The sequence below is a fragment of the Charadrius vociferus genome, unplaced genomic scaffold (genome assembly GCF_000708025.1).
Source record: "Charadrius vociferus isolate BGI_N301 unplaced genomic scaffold, ASM70802v2 scaffold111, whole genome shotgun sequence".
NCBI lineage: Eukaryota > Metazoa > Chordata > Aves > Charadriiformes > Charadriidae > Charadrius > Charadrius vociferus.
In genome coordinates this window covers 1,615,104-1,626,876 of record NW_009647046.1, presented here as the reverse complement: position 1 = coordinate 1,626,876, position 11,773 = coordinate 1,615,104, and the positions used below count along the sequence as shown (strand labels likewise).

Genomic DNA, 11,773 nt, shown 5'->3' with positions numbered 1-11,773 from the left:
GGTTGATTTACTCGTTTTTTGGTGGGGTTTTTTTTTTTATTTTTACTTGTGTGTGTGTGCATATGGGTTTTATTTTTTCCTTCTAATGTTTCCCTGTAGAAATCATCTGCAGGACAGATGGCCTGCTAAGCTTCTGGGACTGTCTCCCACAAACACCTGTCTAAGGCAGCTGGGAAATCAAAGAGGAATTCTTCTCTTTTAATGCCCTTAAAGAAAAACAGCACCTGATCCCCGTACGTCTTCTTTCCTTTGCTCTCCATCCTCCCAACTCCCTGGGAAACTTGAATGCTCGGTGGTGGCCGTGCAGGGTGAAGGCGAGGGTCTGGCTGTGGGCTGAGGCTGGGACACGGCTGCCCGAGCCACCGGGGAGAGCGAGGGCAGCTCTGGGGTGATGGATGGCTGCGGTTGGCCGGGCTGAGAGCCTCCGCGACGGGGAGGAGGATGATGGAGGGCATGGACTCGTATGTAAGTGATGGGAGCCACTGAAGCAGCAGATTGTACCTTGCGTCCTTTCTACTTGCAGCCAAACCACTCCTCAGCAGCAAGGGATGCGCTGCTTGACAAAGCTGGATAGTGTGGCCAAGTACTTGGAGGAGGGGGTGTGTGTGCACGCACGTGGTGGACAAAACATGAAGTCTGTTTGTCCCCCATGTTGGGAGCCCACCGAGCTATGTGCAGCGGGGCTGCGGTGGGACCGGATGTCCCACCGGGCACCTGTGGGGTGTCGTGCGTGCCGGTCGCTGTGGGTGTGCAGGGTGCCCAACCGAGCGTGTTCAGCGTGTCGCAGACCGCCCTGCCAGCTGCGGCGGCGGGCAAACGGGCATTCCTCCCCAGAGGTGAAGCCCGGGCGCGCTTGCTCTCCGTGGAGGGGTTGGTGTGTTGCTGCAGGTGGTAGGAGCGTGGTCGCTGCGTTTAATTATAGCTCACGTTCGAGAAACTAATTGAGCAACAGGGCTTTTTTATCTCCTTCTGGGGAAACTGAGCACTTCGCAGGTTTTGATTGCTGTATAACACGTCCTGTGACACAGAAAGAAACTTTCCTGTGCTCCCTGCAAAAGGAAATTTGAAATCTGTGGGCAATAAAATCCTTGAGCTGGGACGTACCTCACAGACGATATGGCTTAGTCCCCAGTCATGGTGCTTGTTGGGGCAGGATGTTTTTGATGGCCACAGGGAGCCTGGGGGCAGCGGGAGAGCCAGGGCTGCAGGAGAAGAAGAGCTGCATGGAGGTCTGGTCTGGTAAGGGGTCTGGAGCACATGTCTTACGAGGAGCGACTGAGGAAACTGGGGTTGTTTAGCCTGGAGAAAAGGAGGCTGAGGGGAGACCTTATCGCTCTGTACAACTACCTGAGAGGAGGTTGCAGAGAGGTGGGAGTCAACCTGTTCTGTCAAGTGACAGGCGATAGAACAAGAGGAAATGGCTTCAAGTTGCGCCAAGGGAAGTTTAGATTGGATATTAGGAAGACTTTCTTTACTGAAAGGATCATCAGGTGTTGGAACGCGTTACCGAGGGCAGTGGTGGAGTCCCCATCCCTGGAGGTATTTAAGGGTCGTGTAGATATAGCGCTTAGGGACATGGTTTAGTGGTGGGCTTGTCAGTGTTAGGTTGATGATTGGACTAGATGATCTTACAGGTCTTTTCCAATCTAGGAGATTCGGGGATTCTGAGGAGGGCGCAGGGGCTGAGCCTTCCCCAGGGGATGCAGCCCTAAAGCAGGCGGGGGCAGGGAGAGTTCAGGATGTGTGGGAAAGGCTGAGCAGGCTTTGGATGTCCTTATCTGCCAGCAGTGGTTACAGTGTAAGTAACACAAATTAACTCTTACCTCCACAGTAGGTTGTCCCCAGTGAGTGGTGATGCTGGCCACATCCATGACATTCACGGTTGCTGGAGCCACATTAGGCGCAGGGTGTCACCATCTTGCAGGTGGGTGGCTCCAGGGCCAGCTCTGCACTGCTCACAAAGAGCGTTGGAGGGCATCTGGCTGTGTCTGGCCATGGGGCATGTCTAACCTGCAGGGTGAGCTTTGGACATGCCTGAGGCGACTCTTCATGTGTCACAGGTGGTTTGGGTTTTGAGGTTTCCTCTGGCTTGTCTGGAGGACATGATCTGGGGGCACCCAGTGAAGATGCCTTTTGACCTAGGTTTTTTGCTTTGTGTTTTCATCGGGTGTAGGGGCAGAAGATCTACTGTCTAGGTTGGTAGGTTTTCCTATGGAGGACACAGTGTCCCTGCGCCTGTTGGAGTTGTTTAAGGAAGCAGCAGGGCTGTGGCAGAGTTGGGAATGAACCTCTGGCGAGAGATGTTTCCTACTGGTGTTGCAAAGAGCCTTCTGTACTGAAAGGGCCGGTGGTTATGTGGGAAGGGAGTCCTGTGTACCTGGCTTGTTACAGGTGAGAAATCGGCCGTATCCCCATTGCTTTGGTGTACAGACTGTGCCAGACTGAGCGGGAGCAGCAGCCACATTATGCTGCCGTGGTGGCTGAGTGCTAATTGTTTTTACTGCCTGAGCATCAGGTTATTTTTGGCTTGATCAAGTTTCATTCCCTGCAGGTCTCGGAGGTTTCCTGACCTGCAGAAAATGCTCTAGGAGCATTTTAGTTGGAGAACTTACACCCGTCGGCCAGGGCGTAGGTCACAGTATATTCCTCTCAGCAAAAAAAATGCAAATTATTCTGTTGTCATTTTAAGATGTGTTGCTAGCCTGGGGTGTGCAAAGCTGTGTGCTGCAGCTGACAGAAGAAATCCACTGGGAGATGGGGCTAGTGATGGACTGCTGCAGCTGGCTGGTGGCAGAGAGGTCCTAATCAACTAGATCTCTGTTCTGGATAGAAATCTAGACAGGGAGCTGGTTCAGTCACCGTGGGTTTGGGATATGCAGTTGCAGAAATACAGTATGAATCATAGAACAGAATCTTAGAATCATAGATTAGTTTGGGTTGGAAGGGACCTTTAAGGGGCATCTAGTCCAACCCCCCTGCAATGTGCAGGGACATCTTCAACTAGATCAGGTTGCTCAGAGCCCCGTCCAACCTGGCCTTGAATGTTTCCAGGGATGGGGCATCTACCACCTCTCTGGGAAACCTGTTCCGATGTTTCACCACCCTCATTGTAAAAAATGTATTCCTTATATCTAGTTGAAATCCACCCTTTTTTAGTTTAAAACCATTACCCCTTCTCCTATCGCTATGGGCCCTACTAGAAAGTCTGTCCCCACCTTTCTTATAAGCCCCCTTTAAGTATTGAAAGGCCGCTATAAGGTCTCCCCAGAGCCTTCTCTTCTCCAGGCTGAACAACCCCAACTCTCTCAGCCTGTCTTCAGAGGAGAGGTGCTACAGCCCGCTGATCATCTTTGTCGCCCTCCTCTGGACCCACTCCAACAGGTCCATATCTTTCCTGTGCTGAGGGCCCCAGAGCTGGATGCAGTACTCCAGGTGGGATCTCACCAGAGTGGAGTAGAGGGGCAGAATCACCTCCCTCAACCTGCTGGCCACACTGATTTGATGCAGTCCAGGATATGGTCAGCTTTCTGGGCTGTGAGCGTGCATTGCCAGAATATAGCTGTGTCTTGGTAGTTACCTGGGACACGAGGAGTTCTGGCTCAGGGTCTACTTCAGTCTGGGCTTCCTGGGGAAACTTTTATTAGGCCATTTGGATAGGATGCAAAAAGATGCTTTGTGGTTCTCAGGTGTGTTATTGGGTTAGACACAGGGGATTTGCCTCATCCCTTGAGATTTCAGAGTCCTGAAGTGTCTGTTAGTTTTTTTTACCAAGTGATTTTAGGCATGTAAAAGTGAGCAGACTGAGCCTTCATATGTGGGGGGAAAAAGGGAGTCTTGGATCCCACACAACTGGGCAACAGCCTAGTGTTTGCAAGAGCCAAGGTACTTAGTATGTCTGTGGATCCTGGTCTTAATCTACTGGCATTTCCAAGGTGGGAATGTCATCTGTCCTGAAGGTGCAAGGCTGTAAGCAAGGTGAGATTGTGAAACACTGAGATACTTTGTTAATGAGCCTCGTGGACAAGAAGAAGGAAGAGATGGCTGTCTGGTTGAAAACTAGATGTGGAAATCGCAGAATAACAGAATGGTAGGGGTTGGAATGGGCCTCTGGAGATCATCTAGTCTAACCCCCCTGCTACAGGAGGTTTACCTAGAGCAGGTTGCACAGGATTGCGTCCAGGCAGGTTTTGAATATCTCCAGAGAAGAAGACTCTTTAAACAAAGTTATCTTTCCCTCTCTGGCTGGTCTTACTCTTGTATGACTTCTCTGACCTCTGCATCCACCACCATCTCTTCTTTGCCCTGCCCATGTATTTGAGCCCAGGCTTTCTCGATGTCCAGAGCAACTGCTCTGGACCTGGCATTGTCCTCACCAGCAAAGAGACAGGAACGCCAGAGCCTGGAGAAACAGCAGAAGAGTTGGACAAATGTGTTATGGCTGCCATAGCCTTGCAAGAGAAATGCTGTGGGCATCAGCCCACCTGTGAGAGCCTGGTATAGCGCGGCTGCCGTGCTGGGTGTCCCTTTCATCTATGAACCTCCTCGTGCTGCTGCAGCGTTGGAGACCTTCGCTCCCGGGGAAACTACAGTATTGCAAAGGGACAGTGCCGCTGCTTCCTATTTACTAGTGATACTCAACCTGTGGTCCAGGAAAGATGCCTAAGGCATGGCAAATGCCCTGTTAGGCTGTTGGAAAGGGCGTACATCCACGGCACCCTTCGTTAACTCTTTGGCATAACAAATCAAATATGTTGAGTTGTCTCAGGCTTGGAAAACCTAAAACTAGATCCTGACAGGATAGCAAGAGTCCTCTCCCTGGCCTGAACATGATAGAACTGAACAAACTTGTGGCCAGCTTAAATGTGTAAACCTTTCACTCATTATCCTGGCTTGACTCTGGTTCATTTTTAATTCCTCTGCTTGCAGATTGGAGGTGCCCTCAAACCCTTGGAGTGAGAGGTATTGTAGCACCACATCTTTCATGTGAGCAGCTCTGCTTTGTTAGGCAAAAGGCTGCACCGTGGATGGCTGTGCCACCAAAACGATGTCTAGCTAAACAATAGGCGGCAGCCCCGTCCTCAGGGCCACCTCTGGGGAGCTGTGTCCTCCCAGGCGGGCTGGGTAGCTCCCATCGGCTGCTCGGCAGCAGCTTGCTGGAGCTTTGGGTAGTCAGGAGCCTGCGGGAATGGGGTCTGGTTCCCCTCTCTCAGCCCCTTGCACCTCCCTCGATGGGTGCGCAGCTCTGGCTGCTGCAGCATCATCGTGTATGTGCGGTTGAGTCTCCCCTCTCCCGTGCTGCAGAGCTCCTCTTCTCTCCAGACGCTGGGAGGGAAGCGGAGATGCTGGGGGAAGAGCTGTGGAGGTGGGGAGAGATTGAGCTATCATTAGCGTGGCACCAGTGAGGTTTCTTTGCGCCACGAAGCAGGAGCTATCAAAATTGGGTGCAGTATGCTGAACAGCCGAGCAAGGAAATAGATACTGAAAGGAGCCTGCAAAGAAAAAGGATTTTGGAGGAAAAAAACCCTCTTTCAACTGCACATAGGCACTGCCCATCACTGAGAGCTGTGCCGGGGAGTAGGAATTGCCTGTTTATGGTGATTGATCTGCAGAGCCCCTGGGATGCTCAGAAAACAGCTTAAGGAGAAAAGAATCACAGGAGAAGGAGGAGGTGGAGGTTCCCCTTTGAAAACGCACAGGCTAATGGAAAACATCCTGTAAATTGTCAGTGTGTCAGGATACATTAATGTAAGTATAACGCTTTCAAATCCTCGGCATCTTCTATCTGAATGTCATCGAATTAGCACTAATGCATTCGTTAGCTCATTATTCATTAATATTCAGTATTTGTTAAACTGGCTCTTTCTCTGGAAGATGGGGATAATGAGATGTGGGACTGGCTGCGGGGCCGTGCCGTAGCTGCGCTTAGTGTGGTGGGAGTGTAGTTTTATGTACCAGAATGGCCTTCGGTGGTTGTTTTACTGGCACTTGTACCTGGCCTACATTGTCCCGGCTCTTGGCCAGCGGTTTACCACAAACTGGTGGGAATTCTTAATGGAAGAGCAGTGCTAATGATGATGTGGAGAAATTTCCACCAACTCCTGCCCTGAAAGCAACTGGCGAGACAACTGATGAAGGCAAATTCTGATCTTTTGGCCTGTGGTCAGAGTTGGAAAACTGCCTCTGTAATCACAGAGCATCTTCATCGGTGAGTCATGGAGTCTCCCCTCCAGCCCCCACCACCATCCTTTGCTTTTTGCCCTGAGGAGAGATTCTTTAGATCCAAAGATGTTTTCTCCCCACCCTCTTTTTTCCCCCATTTTCACTCTCTCCACCCCCTTCCCTTTTTTCTCTCTATTTATATCGTTTTATTTCTTTTTTTTTCTTTTAATTTCTTTTTCTTTTCCTTTGTTTTTCCTGTGCCATCTTTTCTTCCCGTGCCATTTCTGACCATGAGGACAGGGCAGGAGGTGTGGGCAGAGGTGCTGGCTGGTGTGGCCAGCACACTCAGCACCCCAAGTCCCATCAAGACCAGCGAGCCTCGGGTCTCTCATCCCTGGGGAGGGCTTTGGTGCTGCTGCTCAGGCCATCTGCCAGGATTTTCCCTCAGTTAGCAAGTCTTCATGGAAACACTTTGCTTTGCTCTCTACCAAAGCCTGCAGGGGAGGAAGAGTGGCCGAATAGGTACCCAGCGCTTTTACAGGGGTGTGAGGGTCCTCTTGACAGTGTGGCATGCCTCGGGCACCGTGTGTCAGCCCATCACTCAGGGCTGTCCTCCCCGTGTCCCAGGAGCTGCGTTGGGCCAGGTGAGGGGTATGGGATGGCCTCAGAGCGGTCCTGAGGCTCAGCGTGAGAGAGGAGCATTCAGCAGAGGGGTGTTGCTTCAGGATTGGGCTGGATGGCTTTGATCAGAAAATGCCGGGCTGGAAACACCACAGCAACAGGTCTTCTCTGGTTTCAGCAGCAGTGCAGGGCTGGTGGGAAACCACTCAGCACCCAAGCTGCTGAGTCTGGGTCTGCCAGGAGCAGAAAGGACTGCAGAAACTGTAGCAAAGGAAATTAAGAAGAGGTGAAGCTTTTCTTTTTGACAAATTACTCTAGCTTTGGGATGGACTTCATATGCAGATTATCTAGATTTGAGTACCCACAAGTTACCGTGACAATTTGGGTCAGCAAATTCTAGACATGATAAATCTTCCAAACTTTTCTAGTAGCAGCTACCTCTTGAGCTTCTTGCCTTGTGCTCCAGTGTAGGCATGAGTATACAGCTTCCTCCTTCCTTCTGAGGGGTTGTTTTCCATTGTCCCACTTTGGAAATATTCCTAGACCCTGGCTGCTGCATCCGGCTCTGTGCTGCCTTTCCAGGAACCTGGGCTTAGTTATTCAGTGGAATAAGAGCAACCAAACCAAAACCTCTACAATCCAAAAGAAGCACCGGCAAAGCCCTGAGCAGCTGAACCGGCTCGCTGCGAAGCATTTTGCCTGTGGCCTGCTGAAAGGCTCTTATTAAGCCCTTGGTCACAGGATTCAGTCTGTGCACTGTCCCTGCGAGACCTCTTAGCTTTGCCTTACAGAAAGGGTTACGTGGGGCACTTGCGAACATGACTGTCTGCTCTTGTCTGGACAACCACGGGGAAGGGTTTTCCTGCCAGAGGGAAATCCCTCGCAAGGCAGCAGGACAACGCTTGCGTGCACAGTGCCAAAATAGCCAGCACCTCGTTTCATGACTCCCCGAAGACTCGTGAACTCTTTAGACACGAGCATAAATTCCCTCCTCCCAGGGCAGCCGTGAGAAGGCTGGCCTGCGGCACGGGACTGACGGCGCTTGAGCTCTGGATTAGCTGTGCCGGGTGCCTCTGGGGGCTTCGTCTGTGGGTCTCTGGGAGGGTGAAGTGGCAAGTGGAAAGACGTGTTTGTGTTCAGCTAGGCCAAGATGAAATGAAGACAAATTGGAAGAAAAGGCTTTCTGAATGGAGGGTTTCCAGGTTTTTATGGTTGCAGGATGATATAGAGTGACTTCATGGGACTCTTGACACCTCTAGCTTTATACAGCCATGTCAAGGCAGAAGTGATTTCTTCCACCGTAGCTTCTGTCAGTTATCTTTGTCTTGTTACTATCCCAGATAGTATTTGTAGTTTCTAGTTGCCATCATCTTCCATTTCCCAGTAAGCAACGTATCCTCAAGGAATGTCTTGCCTCTGGCTTCCTGTTGTTCAGGGGCTGGTGTGTTCTGGCACAACGGGGGGGGCTGCAGCATCTGAGGGGGAACACAAATAAATACCTGAGACTTGTGTGGTATTTGGCCTGAAATGGCAGCTGAAGGTCGTGATGTATCGCACAGGAAAAGACAAACGGCAAAGCATCACTTAATGACTTTAATTCCTCTACTCTGGGAAGCATTTAATTCCCCTAATCTGGGAAACAGCAAAGAGGTACCGCTGGGCATTGCCTCATGCTGGGATAGGCCAGACTACGATTTGTAGGTCAAAAGCACTTAGAGCTAAATGCCCACGCTAAAGCCACACTGCTCTGATTTTCCTGTCCTCCTCAGCAGATCCCGGTGACGGCAGAATCACCCTGAGATGAGCCACCTGTAGCCGGGGTCAGCCCCACCACCAGGGCTCCCTGCCCCGGGACCATGAGGAGCCACCTGCCAGCTTAACAGGAAGATTTCGTGGTGGTTGGTGGTTGGTTTTTTTTTTTTTTTTCCTGATCCTCCAAACATCGTGAAATTTCATGTGACGGCGAAGCCGCTTCCCGCGCCACCTCGCAGCCGAGGGCCACCATGGCGGCGAAGCAGCCCCCGCCGCTGATGAAGAAGCACAGCCAGACCGACCTGGTGAGCAGGCTGAAGACACGCAAGATCCTGGGGGTCGGCGGGGAGGACGATGACGGCGAGGTCCATCGCTCAAAGGTGAGGGCAGGGGAGATAGAAGAAGACAGGGATGATAGAAAAGAGACCTTCTGCCCGGGCAAACTGAGATGGTGGTGGTGGTGGGTTTTAGCATCTAACTTCTAGAGCCTCTTTGACAAAAACAGGGCTCCCAGCTCCATGGGGCTCCTGTAACACGAGGGGTGAGGGCTATGGTGGCACGAATAATGCTGCCTTTGAGCAGTGGTGGACGACGCAACCTTCTTGAATGCACAAGAGCTGCCCGAAACAGCTTCTCTTGGTAACAGGGTGAGCTCTGCCCTCAAGCTGCTTTAATCCATTCCTGAAATTGTATTGCTGAGACACCCGGGAGCTAGCTTGGAGCTGGCGCTGTAGGAGCGTGGCACCACCAATGCCCACCAGCCAGTGGCCTGGACACTGGAGCAGCGATTTAAGCAGGGGTGCTGTGGTGCCTCTCGGAAGAGTCCTGAATTGCAGATGAACAACCTGTTTCAGTGAAATACCTGAGTTGGAGGACAAGGGTGAGCTCTGTGGGAGCACTGTGCTGGATCCTCTCTGGAGAACTTGCTGGCAGGGCATTGCCCAGCTCCTGCCTGCATGTGGGGAGCGGCACAGAGCTCTCTCAGAGCTTTCTGCAACCAAAAGGTCCCCCAGTATGTTTCCGCGTTGCTGCCTTCCCATCCACGTGGTTTGGGGAAGTCATGGCTGGACATCACTCTGGGCAGTGCGGATGCGAGAGCGGGACAGATGCTGTGACACCCCGAGGGCTCTGGAGCCTGTCTTCCATCAGGGTGTCACACACAGGTGGTGTGTGGGAGGACACAGTTCCCTACTTACGTAGGTAAGACGAGAGAAGAGTTAACGCTGACCCTGCCCCAGCCCCATGCTGCACGTGGCTGATCCCAGTAAAGCAGCAGTAGAGGCTGCAGCTCCTGAGGGAAATCAGGGCAGCCTTCGGCAGGTGTTGGGACCAAGGGGTCACAGGTGAATCCCTCGTCCTCGTCCTCCTTCCAGCCCTCTTCGAGATAAACTGCCACATGGGGTTAGGGTACACATTTTTGGGCTGGCAAATATTGCCTAAAGGCTGGGTTAGGGTCTGCTCAGTCACTGTATGTCTTTTATTTGAATTGCAGATTAGCCAAGTACTGGGAAATGAAATCAAGTTTGCTGTCCGGGAACCGCTGGGGCTCAGGTAAGATATCGGGCCACCTTGGAGCTGGGTCGTAAGAGTGCCCATGGCCACAGCATCCCTGACAGCTCTGGCTGCTGACACCAGCGCTGCTGCAGCACCAGCGTCGCTGCTCCCTGCAGGGGCTTCTCGGGGACTGCGGGACCGGACCAGCTCTGCTTTCTTCCCCCATAAATCAGCCTCAGGCCCTCAAGCTCTTGTCCCACAGCAGGTACTGGGAACCACAGGGGCTGTGCAGGGCTGGAGGAGCTCCTGGGCTCATGTGTGACAGAGTGGTGCGTTCTGTGGGGACCCCCCCTCTGCACCGTCTTCTTGGCAGCGTCACTTCCCTCCTCTGCTTGGGCGAGGGGGATTTAATCTCTGTCTCACCAGCGAAGCTGGTCTGCATGCTGAGGCTGGAGCTAGTGGGCTGTGGGGAGCCGAGTCCTCCTATGGGAGACTTGTGGCTGCCTTGGTTGTGCAAGGTGGGAGGATGAAGGCTGATGACCAATCAGGCAGGTAGGCAGGAATGCTTTGCGAAGTATGAGCGATGGGATCGCTCCCCACGCTCACACCACGTCCTCTCTCTTCCCTCCCACGCAGGGTCTGGCAGCTGGTTTCCGCCATCATGTTTTCCGGGGTCGCCATCATGGTAAGTGAGGGACATGCTCGTGGGCACCAAGAGCTCCTGGCTGCCAAATGAGTGCCCCAGCATGGCTCCTGGGCCCCTGGCATTTATCCCCCTCCTCTGCCTCCAGCAGCTGCTGCCGCTTGCTCTTGTGGGGCCTTTGCCCTCCCTGTGTCTCGGTAATGGGCTTTGCTAGCAGTGTCCTTGGCAGTTTGTTCCCATCACTGGAGTCTGTTTTCATGAGCAGGGTCATAAACCACACACGGCGTGCCGGCCTTGGCTGTAGAAACTGGCTGTGAAGCCAGTAGCTGACATGCTGATATTTCTTGCACCTCCTTAATTTCCAATTTCCTGGTCAGCAGCTCCGATTCCATAATGGCCTGATGTTGGAGAGGGCTGCTGCCCGAGAGGGCACATTTTGATGGCTCAGGGTGCTGAGTCTCTCCCTTGCCTCTGCCAGGCCCTTGCTTTCCCTGACCAGCTCTACGAAGCCGTCTTCGATGAGGAATCGGCAAGCAGCAAGACTCCCATCCGGCTCTATGGAGGAGCCCTCCTCAGTGAGTGCCATGTGCCACTGCACCTGGGGCATGCCGCTGCCCCATAGAGTACGGGGAAGAGAGGCCAAAATGACAGGAGGGGTCAAAATCTGTGCCCAGCAGGACAACTGCAGCCAGAAAGCAGAAGATCTGCTCTTAGCAAAGAAATGGTTTGTTTAGGGGTGTTTTGAGAAGCTCAGCTACTGCTGCTTTTTGCTAGCAGGGGCTCAGGCTCGCTGCAGGCAGGGTAAGAAGGGCTGTGTGCACTCTAAATACCTGGGGGAGTGCCCCCAGGTGCCCCAGCAAAAGGGGGATTGCAGCTGGGCTGGAAGCTGGGGTGCTGGGCTGAAGCTGGGGTGACCTTCCTCGTGGGAGCGGGAGGAGAGAAGGGGCGATGGGCTGTGCCCCAGAGGTGGGTTGGGCAGGGGGGAGAGGGGGGGAAAGGAGAAGAAGGTGAGCTGAGCCTGGAGACACGGTCTGGAGAAGTAAATGAGTGGAGGAATTGAGCACACGGGGGTTTGGAAAGCCGCTCACCCCACGCTGCGTCCGC

General features: G+C 52.9%; 1 protein-coding gene across 1 annotated transcript in view; it reads left to right on the top strand.

Annotated features, from left to right (window-relative positions):
• Positions 1-8,742: 8,742 nt before the first annotated feature.
• Positions 8,743-11,773, top strand: part of TP53I11 (tumor protein p53 inducible protein 11) — a 4,822-nt gene continuing 1,791 nt past the window's right edge. The window contains exons 1-4 of the mRNA XM_009895627.1: positions 8,743-8,912; positions 10,025-10,083; positions 10,663-10,711; positions 11,148-11,244. Of these exons, the coding sequence (XP_009893929.1) occupies positions 8,784-8,912; positions 10,025-10,083; positions 10,663-10,711; positions 11,148-11,244 (334 nt within the window). The 5' untranslated portion in view covers positions 8,743-8,783. The remainder of the gene's footprint in view (positions 8,913-10,024; positions 10,084-10,662; positions 10,712-11,147; positions 11,245-11,773) is intronic.